At 44.2% G+C, this 21,300-nt stretch overlaps 1 protein-coding gene across 1 annotated transcript in view; it reads left to right on the top strand.

The window, feature by feature from the left end:
- The window catches only part of LOC139477831 (ubiquitin carboxyl-terminal hydrolase 48-like), a 50,867-nt gene that overhangs the window by 20,878 nt on the left and 8,689 nt on the right, over positions 1-21,300 (top strand). The window contains exons 13-23 of the mRNA XM_071260248.1: positions 1,833-1,948; positions 4,117-4,192; positions 5,904-6,009; positions 7,533-7,581; positions 8,588-8,634; positions 9,719-9,835; positions 11,453-11,577; positions 12,161-12,379; positions 15,678-15,802; positions 16,338-16,510; positions 17,386-17,499. Coding sequence (XP_071116349.1) covers positions 1,833-1,948; positions 4,117-4,192; positions 5,904-6,009; positions 7,533-7,581; positions 8,588-8,634; positions 9,719-9,835; positions 11,453-11,577; positions 12,161-12,379; positions 15,678-15,802; positions 16,338-16,510; positions 17,386-17,499 — 1,267 coding nt within the window. The remainder of the gene's footprint in view (positions 1-1,832; positions 1,949-4,116; positions 4,193-5,903; positions 6,010-7,532; positions 7,582-8,587; positions 8,635-9,718; positions 9,836-11,452; positions 11,578-12,160; positions 12,380-15,677; positions 15,803-16,337; positions 16,511-17,385; positions 17,500-21,300) is intronic.

A 21,300-nucleotide genomic window follows, 5' to 3' on the forward strand; every position in this document is an offset into this window, starting at 1 on the left:
CACTATTCCCTCACTCATAGACAGACACACTCACTATTCCCTCAGTCATAGACCGACACACTCACTATTCCCTCACTCATAGACAGACACACTCACTATTCCCTCAGTCATAGACGGACACACTCACTATTCCCTCAGTAAAAGACAGACACACTCACTATTCCCTCAGTCATAGACGGACACATTCACTATTCTCTCACTCATAGACAGACACACTCACTATTCCCTCAGTCATAGACGGACACACTCACTATTCCCTCACTCCTCATAGACAGACACACTCACTATTCCCTCAATCATAGACAGACACACTCACTATTCACTCAGTCATAGACAAACACACTCACTATTCACTCACTCATAGACAGACACACTCACTATTCCCTTGGTCATAGACAGACACACTCACTATTCCCTCAGTCATAGACAGACACACTCACTATTACCTCAGTCATAGACCGACACACTCACTATTCCCTCAGTCATAGACCGACACACTCACTATTCCCTCAGTCATAGATGGACACACTCACTATTCCCTCAGTTATAGACAGACACATTCACTATTCCCTCAGCCATAGACAGACACAGTCAGTATTCCCCCAGTCATAGAGAAACACATTCACTATTCCCTCAGTTATAGACAGACACATTCACTATTCCCTCAGTCAAAGACAGACACATTCACTATTCCCTCAGCCATAGACAGACACATTCACTATTCCCTCACTCATAGACAGACACACTCACTATTCCCTCAGTCATAGATGGACACACTCACTATTCCCTCACTCATAGACAGACACAGTCAGTATTCCCCCAGTCAAAGACCGACACACTCACTATGCCATCAGTCAAAGACAGACACACTCACTATTCCCTCAGTCATAGACCGACACACTCACTATTCCCTCAGTCATAGACAGACACAGTCAGTATTACCCCAGTCAAAGACCGACACACTCACTATTCCATCAGTCAAAGACAGACACACTCACTATTCCCTCAGTCATAGACCGACTCACTCACTATTCCCTCACTCATAGACAGACACACTCACTATTCCCTCAGTCATAGACAGACACAGTCAGTATTACCTCAGTCATAGACGGACACACTCACTATTCCCTCAGCCATAGACAGACACACTCACTATACCCTCAGTCATAGACAGACACACTCACTATTCCCTCAGTCATAGACAGACACAGTCAGTATTCCCTCAGTCATAGACAGACAGTCAGTATTCCCTCAGTCATAGACAGACACACTCACTATTCCCTCAGTCATAGACAGACACACTCACTATTCCCTCAATCATAGACAGACACACTCACTATTCCCTCAGTCATAGACAGACACACACTCACTCACTCACTCACTCACTCACTCACTCACTCACTCACACACACTTGCCGTAAAAGGCGACTATGCTTGTCATAAGAGGCGACTAATGGGATTGGGTGTCAGGCTCGTAGACTTGGTTGAAGCATGTCATCTATCCCAATTGCATCGGCCGATGCTCATGATATCAATCACTGGATCCAGACTCAATTATTTATAGATCGCGGTCATATAGCTAGAATAATGCTGAGTGCGGCGTAAAACAACAAACCAACCTACAACATGAGTGTCCGCAAGGGCAGATCCAGCTTTTTTAAGGGGAGGGGTCCAAAGTATCAAAATCCTATCTGAGATAATTTTAGTGCCAAAACATACTACATTCGGTTTTCAAAATGTGGTGTCCGGACCCCCTGGACCCAAATTCTGGATCCGCCTATGGTCTGTGAGGGTGTTGTGTGAGAGAATCACACGTGTGACACATGTTTCAGCTCCCCAGGAGGTGTGCAGCAGTCTGGAGGGCCTCCTTCCTCCAGGAGTGCAGCAATATGTCCTCCGAGATAATGACAAGTTTGAAGACTGGATCACAGACTTGATCGCAGCCCGGGTAAGATGCTATGTGAAGGCAGCTGAAAATGAAATGTTTACCAGTGCCTACAAATACATATGAATTAGGCAATTTCAGCGATGTACAAATGATCACAAAGAAAACATTTATTATACCCCCAACCTGAAAGGGTGGTGCAGCGTTAGAAAAATTGGCACTAGTCCTGTAGTCCTTACCAAACTACCCAATAGTTAAGGGATCATAAGGACTAGTAGAAATTGGCCCATTTTAGGGGTTTTGCTATATGTTATCATTATAAGGACTAGTGGACAGAAACTGTTAGTTTCTAACCCTGCGGTGGTATATAGTTATACCAAGGAACTCCGTCCGTCTGTCTCTCCGTCCTTCCGAGGACACAACATACATAAATTCTTTTCAAACTTGTTGAACACTTATTATACCTATAAGAGAGGTGCAGTGTGAAGACTGATTTCAGTATTTGAATTTTCTAAATAAAATTCAGCTGGTTTTTTTTTCATTTTTTGACTTAGAAGGATTTTACTTAAAAATTTGTGTGTGCTATAACTTGAAAGCTACTACCTGTTTTTTACTCCAAATTTAGGGAACAGTTTCTCTACTAAAAGGAGAGGTGCGGTGCAAAGTTTAATTGTGATATGTTTATTTTCTGAAAAAATATCATGTTTTTCATGTTTTGAACGTAGAATATTTTTTTTACTTCAACATTTGTGCGACCTATAATTTGAAAACTACTTTGTGGATTCTTTTCCAATAGGGGTTACAGTTTCTATACCAATAGGAGAGATGCAGTGTAAAGTTTGGTTTCAATAAGTTGATTTTCTGAGAAAATATTGCTTTTTTCATGTTTTGAACTTAGAAGTCGAAGTCGTTGGTATTAGTGAGCCCCGCTCACTTTTTGTCTTGTTTTATTTAACAACACTAACATACATATGCTACATTTGTCAATTTAGTACCTTTAAGTACAATTTAAGCACCATTCTGAGAGATGTTGCATTTGGCCTCCAAGGTGTGATCAAATATGTCAGCATAAACTACGTTTCACTTCTCACACTGAGCATGCTGAGAAATTCATGATAACAGTTTATTTGTGATTTGATTTCTAAGGCTTAACATCATAGATACAAGAGCTGACCATATTTGGATTGGTCACACAATGTGCATCTTCCCGAGGCAAAGGAGTTAACTGACTTTAAAAGTCCAGTTTCCACCCTTGCCGAAATAGGCTGGAATTGCTGGGCTCGATCGTTGCGGCACCAGTGGCTATTACCAATTATGTCCCTTCTAAGCCTCTCCTATGGACCAATCAGATTCCATTTCTCTTATCACTTACTTTTGCTTCACACAAAATGGTGGCGCTCAGTCAGGACGATCTGATCGATAAGCAAGATCTATATTCTGATAAAACGGGTCTTACATCGCGAAATGCATCAAATCACGTGAGCACCTTGATTCAAAACATGAAAAGATTTGGAAAATATCTGTTGACAACGAATTAGCGGTGCACATGCTTTGCAAATCCTGCAATCGATCGAAATCTACACGACAGTTTACGAACCGGATTTTGATTTCGGTGCGCGATTTTGATTGGACTATGCATAGACTCGTTAGTCCAGACAAAATGTAACTCCATAATACCAGCCTAGTTCGGCAAGGGTGGAAACAGGACTTTTATAGTCAGCTAACTCCCTTGCCTCGGGAAGATGGACTTTTATAGTCAGTTAACTCCCTTGCCTAGGGAAGATGGACTTTTATAGTCAGTTAACTCCCTTGCCTCGGGAAGATGGACTTTTATAGTCAGTTAACTCCCTTGCCTCGGGAAGATGGACTTTTATAGTCAGTTAACTCCCTTGCCTCGGGAAGATGGACTTTTATAGTCAGTTAACTCCCTTGCCTCGGGAAGATGGACTTTTATAGTCAGTTAACTCCCTTGCCTCGGGAAGATGGACTTTTATAGTCAGTTAACTCTCTTGCCTCGGGAAGATGGACTTTTATAGTCAGTAAACTCCCTTGCCTCAGGAAGATGCCCAATGTGCTGGTCACAGTATTCCATGTTTCCTATTTTACTGCATGAATAACCTTTTTAATTTGGTGGATGTTTGTTTTCGAGAGGCGGAATGAAATCTGTTGTGGTTTTTCAAGAAACTATTTATAACTTCATCTCATTGTGTGAATGCATCTATTTTTAATAGGAAAACAAAATTCTGAGTGGGAAGTTTGAACAAGAAGAAGTCAAAGAGAAATACTTGTCTCTGTTTTATGAATCAGGTAAGTTGGGAGTATTTCTGTCCCATGTCTAGTGAGTGCTCTGTGGCTTTAGGGGGTCATCTTGTACCGGCGTTGTATGTCATTACTATTAGGGTAATGCTATTTTTCAGGGCATTATCATTTGCAGAAGCCCTAGGTCTTCCATTAACTGCCCGACGAAGGAGGGCAGTTGAAAAGTCCGAGGGCTTCTGCAAATGATAATGCCCTGAAAAAGAGGGTTACCGTTATTATAGCTAAAATGGATGGAATTTGTTATCAAATAAAAAGAAAAACAACATCGGTTTTGAAACATTTACTGCAATCAACACGAATGTCACTGACCACATTTTACAAATATGGAAACGTCATAGAACAAACCAGATGACGTCACTATAATACGTGACGTCATTTTCTCTACCCTATGACGTCACCTAACAACTGGCTTGATAATGGCCCGTCGTCAAGCAATATGAGGGCATTATCAAAATACAGTGGCCCGCTCATTTCTGATAACGTGCGGGCGGTTTAATGATAATTCTATCCATTTTAGCTATAAAAATGTATAACCTTGAAACGTAAATTCTCCCTACCGAACACACAGTGACGGTTCACCACCCCTTGTAATTGTGACTTAAAAAGTAGTTCTGTGTTTGCACAATCTTAAACAATATAAACAAAATTATCAAAAAGTATTTAGGGTCTCGAAAATTCTTTATCATACATTTAGATATGATTAAATACAAAATCAACTTTGACAAAATTATTCTTGAAAACTAGAAGACCGCTGTTGGAAGCGAAAGAATATGCTATTATCAAGTAACAAAGATGGCGCTTTGAGAAACGAACAGTCTCTAAATTTACAGTTTACAATGAAGTGATATTAACTCCATAAATGACCATATGTCAATATTTTGTCTTGCTAATGTTAAACTAGTGTGAAAAAAAAGTCAACAGTTTGTGTACCGGCTTGACACTTGCGATAAAGGGAGACAATTTAAGGGGAGGTTACTCTTGTATGAGTAAGTCTTATGTTAACGCATGGGAGTTAGGATGGTCTTAGCGCTAAGATCGCTTTGTGCAAGAGGATCCAAGAGTGTGACATCTTGGAAGACCAGGTTGCCGTTGTACAAAGCGATCTTAGCGCTACGGCTAACGTAAGTCTCGGTTAGCTCATGGGAGTTACGATGGTCTTGGCACTAAGACTGCTTTGTGCCAGAGGATCCAGGAGTGTGACATCTTGGAAGACCAGGGTGCCGTTGTACAAAGCGATCTTAGCGCTACGGCTAGCGTAAGTCTCGGTTAGCTCATGGGAGTTACGATGGTCTTGGCACTAAGACCGCTTTGTGCCAGAGGATCCAGGAGTGTGACATCTTGGAAGACCAGGGTGCCATTGTACAAAGCGATCTTAGCGCTAAGGTGATTGTAACTCCCCAACCTTAACATAGACTTACGACAGTCGTAGCGCTAAGTTTGTTTTGTATCACGTCACCCTGGGCCTCGGCAAGTGACGCTGACAGTTGAGCATCTGTCCTCTGCTGTGATCATGTTTCAAGTATGTTTGATAATACAATACATGGTTTTAGATCAGTTTATTTTCTTGGACATTCACTGATTGTCCTTCAAGATGTCCTTCAGAATTTTTATTAATTTGATAATGATATGGAACAATATCGTGAAAATGTCCCATTGCCTTTGACTCTTGTAAACTCACGATATATGTACATTGTTTCAGGCTGTGATTATGAGTGGCTGAGCATAGACTGGATCAGCAAATGGCTGGCTGATCCAGCAAAAGTTCCTAAAGTCAAGAACCAGCAATATTTGTGTCAGCACCAAAAGTAGGTCATTTTGACTCACCATAGTTAACTACACGTAAGTGGTAAGAGTCAGAGCTTCAGATAAGCTGCGTATCTGCGTAAAATACACATACAAAATGCAGAAATATGCAGTAAAATCAAATCCAAGAGTATTAAATACGCAACGAACATTACAGATACGCTACAAAAATAAATACTTGTGCGTATCATCAAAATATTGTGAAGTAACCTGGGTATTCAATTAGCAAATCAGCAACTTATTTTGAAATTATAAACGGACATTCCGTCAACCTTGCCAAACTCCACAATGACAGTTACATCATGATCATTTGCCATCACACTTTCTTGTGGAAGTATCGTGGTATTTTGAGTCCTATAAAGCTCTCGAACCCACATGACACCAGTTTGCAGGGACTAGATGAATAATGTTTTTAAATATTTAACTTAAATACCCACATGTGTAAAAACTAGTGGGTAACAGAAATTTGAATACTCAGATAAAATTACTGATACCCAATGATTTTAAAATGCATGGGTGAAATACCCACAATACCAAAAACTTATCTGGAGCTCTGAGAGTGTTGTAAGTTAGAGATAATCCATTTGACTCCTTTCATCATTGCAATGACAGCACTGTGTTTGTGTAGATTCTAACTCCGATGACGCAATGCTTTGTATTCTAGAGAACATGTGGAAATTCCAAGTTGTTTGGTAAGAAGTGCATAGTTTCCAAAGTTACTTCATCACATGCAGGGGGCACGGGTGGCCCAGTTGTCTAAGGCACCGCGATTCGCTGTGCAGAGTTGCATCCCTTGGGCACGCCATAAACCTATGATTGTGGGTTCGAATCCCGGTTCGCCCGATTATTTTTCTAGGTTTGTCAGCACCATACCCATGCTCGTGGGTTTCACCGAAGTGGTAAACGTCTGAGACCTGCATCACTTCGGGCTTTCCTCCCACATTAAGCCGACACGCCGTGATGTAACTGGAATACTGTTAAAAGCGGCGTTAGACCCAACTTACTCACTCACTCACTCATCACATGCATCATATCACAGTGCCTGGATGTATTGTAGATGCAGAGTCTGAAAACTGAGAGCCTTATGGGCCGGCACACTGAAAAAACTGTAGGCCTTGTGGAGAATCTGTTGGCCAAAACATTTTAGCTGAATCAGGGAGACTACTCTTGCAATATAAACTACAAAACACAACCAGAATCTTTTGCAGCCATCTGACCGAGTTGCCAGAGACTTGGCAGTGATAGATGAGGCCTACATTTATCAGGAAATTATCATCTTGTAAAACATACACATTTTTAAATGCTCTTATCCTACTGTTTATAGATATGAAATTTATGTTTATCACATTACTTAAAAAATGTTTAATAAATAATTACTTGAAGAAACTGCAGGCCGTAAGAGCCTGCTAAAATTTATAACTATCAGCCTGAGAACAAATCTGTCGGCCTCAATTGCAGGCCTACGAGCCAATGTCTACTTTGAACACTGTGTAGATGCCCTCAATATGTCAGCTGTATCTTGTAGGCTAGATCCTGATGTGGTGCCCAAGTTGAAGTGTGTCCGGTCTCAAGGGGTGAGTTGACCACGGTAGTCGAAGGCTGTACACTTAGTGCATTGAAATTCTGTCGGTAGATTATTTGTCAGTCTCTACTTATAAAACATACTTTGCAGAACAAGATAAACAAGTTTTTGGCCAACAGGATATGCCTGATTTAAGAAATTAGGAAAATATGTAGAAATTGTCTTGAGAAGGTCCAGGGTTCGATCCCCGGCCGCGTCATACCAAAAGACGTTAAAAGATGGTATTTGTTGTTACCCTGCCTGGCGCTCGGCATTAAGGATCTTAAACAAGGACTGGTCGGCTCGGAATCAGTATACTGTGTCTGAGTGGAGTATCCATGTTAAACTGCGGCATGGTATCTCAGTGGGCTAGCACTATAAATCGGCATCAGTCGGGACTAGTACAAGCAGCCACACATACGTGCCTGCACGTCGCTATATAAGTGCAATAATCTTGGACGCAACGTTAAACCCTAATTCACCTCTCCTCATTAGAATTCTTAACATTTTGCACATTTCTTGAATTATACATGTTCTGGGACCTTAACTACCATCACGGTACCTTGTCCTTTCCTTAGACCAGTGTATGGGAAACACTTATTTTTTTTAGTCGTGGGACGATACACCGATGCGTCGGTTGATTGCGATTTTTAACTTCCCAATTCAAGTATCGATCACAGTCGCACACTAAGTAAAAAATATAGATTCATACCTTAAATGTTCTCTTCAATGGCTGTTACACCAAACACTAATTAGTTGTGAAAATTAGTTGTGAAAAAGTAAATATTTTCATCCACTGTGCCATATTTGACACTGCCAACTGTAAATCGTCAGTGTGCCAGGTATTTGACTATCCTGTCTATGAAAAAGATGGCTTACACACCACAGATAGTATCGTGATACGTATCAGATCGTGAACAAGGTATCGTGATGAGTATTGGATCGCATAGCTGATGTTTCATCCGAGCCCTGTTGTTTTAATCGTTGTGTATTAAGTAAGTGTTACTTTTGTGTTGTAGGCAGCCAGAGTGATAGAGAAACACAAGCCTGACGTGAGGCTACAGGGGTAAGATGACCTTCAATCTCATTAAAATCAGACCTTAGTTCTCGCTACTGCTAAACAAAGATCTGAGGACATCCCAGTAGAGGTCACATCAGAAAGACCTTTCATCCGAGCGTCGCTTACCAGATCATGAAGGTGACAGTTGGAATGTTATTTCTAATCATGCATCCTGGAAAACTTTAACACGGGGTGTTCCAAACGATAATTTACGGGTTTAACGACTGAATCCATACAATCTAGACCATCTATTAGCGATATCAGAATGTTCTTTCGTTCAGGTTTCAAATTTTTAATGGAGAATTTGTCAAAATATGTTTCGAAGTGTTGTCACCAATTTGAAAATAGTGCCGTAAAGCATGAGAAAGCCTGAGGTTTGTCTAAGGTGCCCAGTCCTCTAATGTGCCCAGTTGTCTAAGGTGCCCAGTCCTCTAAGGTGCCCAGTCGTCTAAGGTGCCCAGTCCTCTAAGGTGCCCAGTTGTCTAAGGTGCCCTATCCTCTAAGGTGCCCAGTCCTCTAAGGTGCCCAGTCCTCTAACGTGCCCTGTCGTCGAGGGTGCCAAGTTGTCTAAGGAGCCCTGTCCTCTAAGGTGCCCAGTTGTGTAAGGTGCCCAGTTGTCTAAGGTGCCCAGTCATCTAAGGTGCCCTGTCATCTGTGCCCAGTTGTCTGAGGTGCCCAGTCCTCTAAGGTGTCCAGATGTCGAAGGTGCCCATATCTCTAAGGTGCCCAGTCCTCTAAGGTGCCTCAGTTATCTAAGGCTCCTGAATTCACTGTGCAGAGTCGAGTCAGCCAGAAAAGAGTTGTGCCAGAAGAAACCTTTGATGGTGTGTTTGAATCTCTGTTCTGCCTGATACTTTTTTAGGTCTAAGACGTCTAAGGCCTGCATCAATTCGGGCTTTCCTCCCACATCAAGCTGATACAGTGCTATTTGACTTAAATTTTGTTCAAAGTTCCATTAAACCCATCTCACTCATACCTAGTCATGGGTACTAGTGTGTGAATTGTGGCGTTATGTTGTTTAGCAAACATGTGAACTGTCTTTGGAATTTGGCCAGTACATCTACATCGACTCCGCTGTTTGTACCTGTAGGGAGGGGACATTGTGCTGGAAGTGTGTGCGGAACCGATGTCGAGTGACGAGGATGAAGCAGCAGATGGTCAGTGATGAGAAAGCTGTGAACGTTGTCTCCAAGTTTACGTATGATAGGTATGTAGCCACACGTTTCTGGTATTGTTACATTGAAAGGATCAACTGGTCAGGGAACAAGTAAAACCGCATTTGAGCAGATACTGGGTCACTTCACCCCCCTGTCATGTCTTTATGTTACAGCAAGCTGTGCTACTGGGTGGGGAGGTCACTACACCCCCTGTCATGTCTGTATGTTACAGTGAGCTGTGCTACTGGGGAGGGAGGTCACTACACCCCCTGTCATGTCTGTATGTTACAGTGAGCTGTGCTACTGGGGAGGGAGGTCACTACACCCCCTGACATGTCTGTATGTTACAGCAACCTGTGCTACTGGGGAGGGAGGTCACTACACCCCCTGACATGTCTGTATGTTACAGTGAGCTGTGCTACTGGGGAGGGAGGTCACTACACCCCCTGACATGTCTGTATGTTACAGCAAGCTGTGCTACTGGGGAGGGAGGTCACTACACCCCCTGACATGTCTGTATGTTACAGTGAGCTGTGCTACTGGGGAGGGAGGTCACTACACCCCCTGACATGTCTGTATGTTACAGCAAGCTGTGCTACTGGGTGGGGAGGTCACTACACCCCCTGTCATGTCTGTATGTTACAGTGAGCTGTGCTACTGGGGAGGGAGGTCACTACACCCCCTGTCATGTCTGTATGTTACAGTGAGCTGTGCTACTGGGGAGGGAGGTCACTACACCCCCTGACATGTCTGTATGTTACAGCAAGCTGTGCTACTGGGTGGGGAGGTCACTACACCCCCCTGTCATGTCTGTATGTTACAGTGAGCTGTGCTACTGGGTGGGGAGGTCACTACACCCCCCTGCCATGTCTGTGTGTTACAGAAAGCTGTGCTACTGGGGAGGGAGGTCACTACACCCCCCTGCCATGTCTGTGTGTTACAGAAAGCTGTGCTACTGGGGAGGGACGTCACTACACCCCCCTGCCATGTCTGTATGTTACAGCTAGCTGTGCTACTGGTGAGGGAGGTCACTACACCCCCTGTCATGTCTGTATGTTACAGTGAGCTGTGCTACTGGGTGGGGAGGTCACTACAGCCCCTCTCATGTTTGTATGTTACAGTGAGCTGTGCTACTGGTGAGGGATGTCACTACCCTCGCCCCTGTCATGTCTGTATGTTACAGTGACCTGTGTTACTCGGTAGGGATGTCACTACCCTCGCCCCTGTCATGTCTGTATGTTACAGCAAGCTGTGCTACTGGGGCAGGAGGTCACTACACCCCCCTGTCATGTCTGTATGTTACAGTGAGCTGTGCTTCACCCCCTGTCATGTCTGTATGTTACAGTGAGCTGTGCTTCACCCCCTGTCATGTCTGTATGTTACAGTGAGCTGTGCTACTGGGGCGGGAGGTCACTACACCTCCCAGTCATGTCTGTATGTTACAGTGAGCTGTGCTACTGGGGCGGGAGGTCACTACACCCCCCAGTCATGTCTGTATGTTACAGTGAGCTGTGCTCCACCCCCTGTCATGTCTGTATGTTACAGTGAGCTGTGCTTCACCCCCCTGTCATGTCTGTATGTTACAGTGAGCTGTGCTTCACCCCCCTGTCATGTCTGTATGTTACAGTGAGCTGTGCCTCACCCCCTGTCATGTCTGTATGTTGCAGTGAGCTGTGCTACTGGGTGGGGAGGTCGTCACTGAGGAGCTGGAAGAAACTGGCTCTCTCCACCTTCCATCAAGACTCACAGCAGGTCACGCACCAAGTCACAGACGAGGGGGAGGAGGAGGATGGTGGGTACAAACTTTCATTTCATGTTAATAACACTTGAAAACAAACAGATTCTTTCAATGAATCTCAGCTCTGTGAACCATGTCGTACAAAGGCAACTAATGACAAGAGTACTGACATGTTGATTCTAACAGTTATCGAACCAGTAACAATATCCTTGGTTACATGTTCGACTTCTATCATGCCACTCAGAGATCTTCTTCCCGATGCAAGGGAGTTAACTGATTGCAAAAGTCCAGTTGCCCCCCTTGCCGAACTAGACTGGAATTTCTGAGCTCAATCGTAGCGCTACCAGTGACTATCATGAGTTATGTCCCTTATATGTCCCTCCTGTTGACCATTCAAGATACCACCTCTCATATCACTTGCATTTGCTTTCGTTACACAATTTTGATTGGACTATGTATATCCTCGTTAGTCCAGCTAAAATAATACTCCATTTTTCAAGCGTAGTTCGGCAAGAGTGGAAACTGTTCTTATATTGTCAGTTAACTCACTTGCCTTGGGAAGATGCTCAGAGATCTAATATAAAGGCCTTGCTATACTTGGCATTCTGGTACAGCTGTGATGTCTTTGCTTCTTTAGGGGATGAGCAAAGTGATGAGGCAAAAGAGAAGCCAGTTGATGAGGCCAAAGACAAGCCAAGTGATGAGGGTGGGGACAAGCCAGGTGATGAGGCCAAAGACAAGCCAGGTGATGAGCAACAGAAGCCATCCCCAGACAAGGAAGACAGTGGGGAACAAGATGACGATGATGATCAGAAGTGCGAACTACAGTTTAACACAGACCTGCTCTGTGATCACGGTGAGGCTCCCATGGCAATAAACTAGCCTCTATTGTAATTCCTTTTTGCATCTTCAAACTTGATGAGACCGCCTCCGTGGTCTAGTAGTAGAGCATCCGCCCGGAGAGTGGAAGGTCCAGGGTTCGAACCCCAGCCGCATCAAACCTAGAGATCTTAAAAAGATGGTATTTGTTGTTACCTTGCCTTGCGCATGGCATCTAGAGGCTAAAACAAGGACTGGTCTGCTCAGAGTTACTATATTGTGTCTCAGTGGTCTATTCATGTTAAACTACATCATGGTATCTCAGTGGGCTAGCACTAACAAATCGGCATTAGTCCAGACTAGTACAAGCAGCCACACACACACGTGCATGCACGTCGCTGTAAAAGGGCAATAATCTTGGACATGACATTAAACCCTATTTCACCTCACCACCTCCAACTTGATTGTAAAAAGGACAGTTGTTACTTTCAAGGCAAAGTATTGATCAATTTACAGTGCATAGAACATGGATTGATTAATTTAAAGATTATGAGAGTTTTAGAGTTTATTTGCATGTATGTAATTGTCTCCGATATGTCTCCTGACAACATTACGGAGAGCGGAAGGATCCAGGGTTCGATCCCCAGACGCGTCATATCAAAAGACGTTAAAAGATGGTACTTGTTGTTACCCTGTCTGGCGCTCGGCATTAAGGGGCTAAAGCAAGGACTGGTCAGCTCGGAGTCGGTATACTGTGTCTTAGTGGGGTATTAATGTTAAACTGCGAAATGGTATCTCAGTGGGCTAGCACTATAAATCAGCATCAGTCCAGACTAGTACAAGCAGCCACACAAACGCACACACGTACATGCACGTCACTATATGATTGCAGTAATCTTGGGTGCGACGTTAAACCCATTTCACCTCACCTAACAATATTAGTATCAAATTTTAGTATGCGTTTGAAGATATTGAGTTAATGTTAACGCCTCTTTTAACAGTATTCCAGTTATATCACAACCTGTCAGCTTAATGTGGGAGGAAAGCCTGAAGTGATGCAGGTCTCAGATGTTTATCACTTCGGTGAAACCCACGAGCACGGGTATGGTGCTAACAAACCTAGAAACATCATCGGCACGAACTGGGATTCAAATCCTCAATCATAGGTTTCTGGCATACCCAAGAGAGGCAACTCTGCACAGCGAATTGCGGCGCCTTAGATGACTGGGCCACCTGTGCCCCCGTTAATGTTAATGACAAGCTGTCATCTGTTATGTGAAGTGAAGATGATTTGATAGTCATCTCTGCTGATTAGCAAACATAAAGAAACACAGTGACATCATATCTGAACCTGAGGATCTGCATTATATGTGATCTGATAGAAACAGCTGGGGTGGAGGGTTTCCCTGGTTTGGGTTCGAGGTTTCAGGGTTTGACATTTCTTTAACTTCCGAGGACGATTACTGTCAGACAGCAAACCTTTTCAATCATTTCACCAATTTGAACAGCTAGAGAGCCATCTTCCCAAGGCAAGGTAGTTAACTGACTATGAAAGTCCAGTTTCCACCCTTGCCGAACTAGGCTGGTATTATGGAGTTACATTTCGGCTGGACTAACAAGTCTATGCATAGTCCAATCAAAATCGCGCACCGAAATCTAAATCCGGTTCGTAAACTGTCGTGCAGATTTCGGTTGATTGCAGGATTTGCAAAGCATGGGCACCACCAACTCGTTGTCAGCAGATAGTTTCCAAATCTTTTCATGTTTTAACCAAGGTGCTCACGTGATTTGATGCATTTCGTGATGTAAGACCCGTTTTATCAAAAAAAGAATCTTGATTATTGATCAGATCGTCCTGACCGGGCGGAATCTGTTTGGTCCATAGGAGAGGCTTAGAAGGCACATAGCTGGTAATAGCCACTGGTGGCGCTACAATCGAGCCCAGTAATTCCAGCCTAGTTCGCCAAGGCTGGAAACTGTTTTTTTAAAGTCAGTTAACTCTCTTGCCCCGGGAAGATGCTAGAGGGCAGATGTTGAGTTGATGTGGCGTGTTGACGAAAACATGACCTACAGCATGACCTACAGCATGACCTACAGCATGACCTCCAGCATGACCTCCAGCATGACCTCCAGCATGACCCACATGGGCAGTCCACCAGTTCCCAGTTCAACGAATGCCTCCTCCAGAGCTACAGATAAGCTGCGTATTTGCATAACATACCCCCCCAAAACTATTCAAAACCCAATTACTTTCAATTAGAAATGCGTGCACTAAATGAAAATCTCAATTGTTTGAAACAGCACGCTAAAATACCCAATGAAACTTTTTCAGCATGCGTACAAAGGAGCTAATTTCTGAAACACAATTATGAGCTAATTTACTTCCCGAGTCAAGCCTTTATCTAAAACATTATTTCATACTTTTTTAAAAATCTCAAAACGTTTACTCTTTTTGTGAATAACCCAATAGAGTGACGAATAGATGAGTGAAAAAACATTGGTTACCCAATGAAAAATGTAATAACCCAATTAAAATAGAAACCTTCGAGTAAAAGCTCAATTGCTCAAAAGTCTCAAAATGCTTTTTCTAAAGTTTGTTCAGCAGTAGATTTTGATTGCCTTCTAATCACCCAATTCAAAATTTGCATTCCTCCTTAATCCCATACAGTGAGACCGCCTCCCTGGCTCCCATTTGACGAAGAGATTGTAGCAGGGAGACGATTGTAACTCCAAAACTTCAACATACTCTTACGACAGTGATAGAGGTATGATCACTGTGTGAAACGTGGCTCAGGTCAAGTGGATAGAGTGTTTGTCTAGAAACCTGAAAGGGATAACCATGTTAATGTGTGTCATGGTATCTCAGTGGGCTAGAACTATAAATCTGGCATAATTTTTTACTAGTACAAGCAGCCACACATGCTGCTATGTAAGTGCAATTCCTTGAAGGCGTTGTGGAACCCCATTTCAACTACCATATATGACCGAGGATAAGCCGACCCCGTAGATAAGCCGAGGTATTAACTTGACCATTGAAATACAAAAGAAAAGGATATGACCCCCAGGTAAGCCGAACCAGGAAGTGAAAGTAAAAAAAACACTGCAAAGTCGGTAGCCTGTACAGTGAACACACAAGTGACAGATTAGAGGCTTTGTTCACATTGCAGGTGAAGACGGCAGGAGGAAGTGTCGATGGTTATGTCTCGGTTTGTGTGATGCATGAAAACAAAATTGCAGATTTTGTCTGACATTTCTCTACCATACCCCTTGTGTCATACCCCTTGTGTCATACCCCTTGTGTCATACCCCTTGTGTCATACCCCTTGTGTTTTCAGGTTGTCTCAATCCTGACAAAAGCTGTCGTCGTCTCATCCCTGAAGAAATATGGCAGCGGTTGAAGACATATTTTCCAACGTGTCCCCAGTACAGGAGAGACGATGCTGTGTGTGAGAAATGCCTGGTAATATTGATCATCAGCCCTTGTTCCAGCGGCACCTTTTCAATCATTTACTTCCTATCTATATGTATATGTGAAGCGACTTTGAGGTCAGACTCTGTGATTTTTAGGACTGACTGAGTTGGGTTTAACTCCGCTTTTAACAGTATTCCAGTTATATCACGGCGTGTCAGCTTAATGTGGGAGGAAAGCCCTAAGTGATGCAGGTCTCAGACATTTGCCACTTCGGTGAAACCAACGAGCACGGGTATGGTGCTGACAAAGCAAGAAACAAAATCGGGGTGAACCGGGATTCGAACCCACAATCATAGGATTCTGGCGTGCCCAAGGAACGCAACTCTGCCATCGAATCGTGGCACCTTAGACGACTGGGCCACCCGTGCCCCCGACTTTTATGATGCATGATTGTCACCATGTCTCAATTGTATAGATCGATGCTCATGATGTCAGTCATGTGATAATTTGCAGACAGCAGATAGCTGGAATATTGCTGTGTGCAGTGTTAAACAACAAACAAATTGAACCTTTTTTGTTGCAGCAACTAACAGCGGAGGAGGAGCACACCAAGGGACTGTACCGACAGAGTGCTCTCACACAGAAGTCTGTGCTGGCTGACCTATTCGCGGGGAGGAACCGTCCCAAGTTAGATGTGAGCATGCAGACGAACGTGGTCAGTGCAGCGTTCATGGAGGAGTGGAGGAAGTTCATCAAGTGAGTGCCGGGAGCAGGAGCTGAATCTTAATCAGTCTGTTGGGGTACACTCACCTCTTGCCTTGATTCCAGGTTAGAATAGAGCCCCAGCAACCTACACTGGTCTCACTGTGGAGTTCCTGGTTAGAATAGGGCCCCAGCAACCTACACTGGTCTCACTGTGGGGTTCTGGGTTAGAATAGGACCCCGGCAACCTACATTGGTCTCACTGTGGGGTTCCTGGTTAGAATAGGACCCCAGCAACCTACACTGGTCTCACTGTGGGGTTCCTGGTTAGAATAGGGCCCAGCACACTACACTGGTCTCACTGTGGGGTTCCTGGTTAGAATAGGACCCCAGCAACCTACATTGGTCTCACTGTGGGGTGCCGGGTTAGAATAGGACCCCAGCAACCTACACTGGTCTCAGTGTGGGGTTCCTGGTTAGAATAGGGCCCCGGCAACCTACACTGGTCTCACTGTGGGGTTCCTGGTTAGAATAGGGCCCCGGCAACCTACACTGGTCTCACTGTGGGGTTGTGGGTTAGAATAGGTCCACAGCAACCTACATTGGTCTCACTGTGGAGTTCTGGGTTAGAATAGGTCCACAGCAACCTACACTGGTCTTATTGTGGGGTTCCTGGTTAGAATAGGGCCCAGCAATCTATGCTGGTTGATAGAGTTTACCAGATGGATATCGGGCGGTCAACAACTTCTTGATATCCAAACTTTATTATCATCCTTCATTAAAGAATATGTCTTCTATTTTGAACCAATGGCATCTGTATTACATCAATAACAGAGTCTACATTTAGGCAGCAATGCTGAAGGGCTGTGGAATTATTCTAACTAACTTTGTGTGAATCACTTGCCATGTGTGTTATATGTTGTGTCCAGAGACAACGGTAGACGAGAGCCAGTCACATCCATCACTAACTCTGTTCTGCTGTGCGAGCATGGAGGTCTCCTCTACCCCCCAACATGCAACGGCCACGGTGAACTGCAAGATTGGTTAGTCAGCTTCATATGTCATTAGAGAGCCATGCCCATGTTTTTATTACCAATGGCGACAAATGTAAGCTTGTGTCATGCTACCTGTAGAGTATTGACGATGTTGATGTATAGCTTATGCCCTGTGGTTATATCTTCAGTCTGTTCTTCATTAAATGCCACCTGTGAAGATCCGGGTTAGAAAAGGTCTTCAGCAACCCATGCTTGCCGTAAAAACCGACTATGCTTGTTGTAAGAGGCGACTAACAGGATTGGGTGGTCAGGCTCCCTGACTTGGTTGATGCATGTCATCCTATCCCAATTGTGTGGATCAATGCTCATGATGTCAATCACTGGATTGTGTGGTCCAGACTCGATAATTTACAGATTGCCATCATAGATATGAAATATTGCTGAGTGTGGCGTTAAACAAAAAAACAAACAAACATTAAATGCTCAAACATAGAGAACATGTGTTTATGATTTAGCAGTAAGATCAGCTGCAGTACAAGCCTTGGTCATATACAGATTGTCACACAAGAGCTCTGACATTCTTAAAGACCCTGAGTGATCTCAAACTCAGGTAGCAGTATTGGCCGTAACGAAACCATTTAGTCCTTCCTGATTGACTTGAAAACACATTTGTGGTCTTGCTTGCTAGTGGTGGACATCGCACTGAATAGTCCATCTTCCCGAGGCAAGGGAGTTAACTGACTTTAAAAGTCCAGTTTCCACCCTTGCCGAACTAGGCTGGTACTATGAAGTTTTGGCTGGAGTAACGAATCTATGCATAGTCCAATCAAAATCATGCACCGATATTGAAATCCGGTTCGTGAAATGTCATGCAGATTTCGGTCGATTGCAGGATTTGCAAAGCATGTGCACCGCCAACTCGTCAACAGATATTTTCCAAGTCTTTTCATGTTTTTAATCAATGTGCTCTCTTGATTTGATGCACTTCGCTATGTAAGACCCGTTTCATCACAATATAGATCTTAATTATCGATCAGATCGTCTTGACTGGGCGCCGCCATTTTGTTTGAAACAAATGCAAGTGATATGAGAGGTGGAATCTGATTGGTCAATAGGAGAGGCTTAGAAGGGACATAACTGATAATAGCCACTGGTGGCTCTACAAACGAGCCCAGTAATTCCAGCCTGGTTCGCCAAGGATGGAAACTGGACTTTTAAAGTCAGTTAACTCTCTTGCCTCGGGAAGATGTGAATAGTCAATGAAAATCAGAGATCTCGCATCTGTTGTCTGTTATTGTTCAGTTGTCATCCTTCAGGGTCTTTAAGAACGCCAGAGCTCCTTTGTGACAATCTGTCTGTACATGACCAATGATCATACTGCAGCTGATCTTTCTGCTAAGTCGTAAACACATGTCCTCTTTGTTTAAAGGGGCACTAATCTCTGGCTTCTTCTTGGCTGTCTGACACTGGCCGCTGGGGCTCACTAGCTGCTGTGAGTCGATTTGCTTGCTAAAGCAACTGAGCATGACAATGTTGCAACTAAAACGGTCGCCAATGTGACCTAAGTTTCAATTTGTCTACTGTCTAAAATTCAGAGGTAGCCAAATGACTACCTTGAAAAATATCTTGTGGCGACTAAATTCTATTACCACACATAGGTAGACAAAAAAATAAATAACAGCTGATCTTGGAAGACACTGTTGATAATTGTACTAGCAAATAATTCCCCCTTAAGTAGTCAATGAACAGAAATACAGATATATTAAAGTTATTAGAATTTTATTTCAGTTGACAATGCTCATTGGATAAGCAAGGATATACCTATATAATCTTGTAGCATAATTTGCATCATTGTTCGAGTTACAAGTAACAAAAATCAAGTACAGTTTCCACTAATATACAATTCCAAGACTAGTGCAATGACTTGTACATATATTAGTTATTTGATAAAAGATAAGTTCAAATGTTTTTGGATACCTAAAATATTGGCTTGACTTCTTGATTTTACCTCTGGCTACCTGGAAACAATACTTGTAGCCATATGGCTACTTGGTAAAAATTTAAACTTTGAGGCCTGTCCTTATATTTTTCATTATGAAATATTTCATTATCGTATATATCGGTGCCTATAATATGACATTCAACAACTGAAATCAGAGAGGTTTGACATCTTCTCATGACTGAGAATAAAACAGAAGCAGTGGAAACTTGTGTATATCTGTTGAAGCTAGGGTTGGGACGGGTAACTCGGTTAGCTGGGTCGGGTGGGTACTGAGTAGGACCCGGGTACCCACAGGACTACCCGGACCCGTGGTTAGTCACGTGACATATTGTTTAATGACAAAAATTATTTAGAACTCTATGGTTACACTACAAGTCACTATAAATGTTCACATTTCTTTATGACTATGCACCCATTCCTTCTGACTTTTCATATCTTTGAATAAAGATATAACTTAAGTCAACTTCAGTGTGTGCATGACCAGATCGTTTAATACATGTATCTAAATACGTTTTGCAAGTGCTGTGGTAAAAAGAAATTCCAACGGACATTTTGTATCTCTTGAGACCTATAGTGGGTATCCGGGTAGGGTCGGGTAATAGAGGAGTGGGTACCCGGGTAGGGTCGGGTAATAGTGGAATGGGTACCCGGGTAGGGTCGGGTAATAGGGGAATGGGTACCAGGGTAGGGTCGGGTAATAGGGGAATGTGTACCAGGGTAGGGTCAGGTAATAGGGGAATGGGTACCCGGGTAGGGTCGGGTAATAGGGTGATGTGTACCCAGGTAGGGTCGGGTAATAGGGCAATGTGTACCCGGGTAGGGTCAGGTAATAGGGGAATGTGTACCCGGGTAGGGTCGGGGAATGGGTATCAGGGTAGGGTCGGGTAATAGGGGAATGGGTACCCGGGTAGGGTCGGGTAATAGGGGAATGTGTACCCGGGTAGGGTCGGGTAATAGGGGAATGTGTACCCGGGTAGGGTCGGGTAATAGGGGAATGGGTACCCGGGTAGGGTCGGGTAATAGGGGAATGTGTACCGGGTAGGGTCGGGTAATAGGGGAATGGGTACCCGGGTAGGGTCGGGTAATAGGGGAATGGGTACCCGGGTAGGGTCAGGTAATAGGGGAATGGGTACCCGGGTAGGGTCGGGTAATAGGGTGATGTGAACCCGGGTAGGGGCGGGTAATAGGGGATTGGTACCCGGGTAGGGGCGGGTAATAGGGTGATGTGTACCCAGGTAGGGGCGGGTAATAGGGCAATGTGTACCCGGGTAGGGTCGGGTAATAGGGGGATGGATACCCGGGTAGTGTCGGGTAATAGGGTGATGTGTACCCAGGTAGGGTCGGGTAATAGGGCAATGTGTACCCGGGTAGGGTCGGGTAATAGGGGGATGGATACCCGGGTAGTGTCGGGTAATAGGGTGATGTGTACCCAGGTAGGGTCGGGTAATAGGGCAATGTGTACCCGGGTAGGGTCGGGTAATAGGGGGATGGATACCCGGGTAGTGTCGGGTAATAGGGTGATGTGTACCCAGGTAGGGGCGGGTAATAGGGCAATGTGTACCCGGGTAGTGTCGGGTAATAGGGGAATGGGTACCCGGGTAGGGTCGGGTAATAGGGGAATGGGTACCCGGGTAGGGTCGGGTAATAGGGGAATGGGTACCCGGGTAGTGTCGGGTAATAGGGGAATGGGTACCCGGGTAGGGTCGGGTAATAGGGGAATGGGTACCCGGGTAGTGTCGGGTAATAGGGGAATGGGTACCCAGGTAGGGTCGGGTAATAGGGGAATGGGTACCCGGGTAGGGTCGGGGAATGTGTACCTGGGTAGGGTCGGGTAATAGGGGAATGGG

The sequence above is a fragment of the Haliotis cracherodii genome, unplaced genomic scaffold (genome assembly GCF_022045235.1).
Source record: "Haliotis cracherodii isolate W230 unplaced genomic scaffold, xgHalCrac1.p SCAF_36, whole genome shotgun sequence".
In the NCBI taxonomy this organism is placed as follows: Eukaryota; Metazoa; Mollusca; class Gastropoda; order Lepetellida; family Haliotidae; genus Haliotis; species Haliotis cracherodii.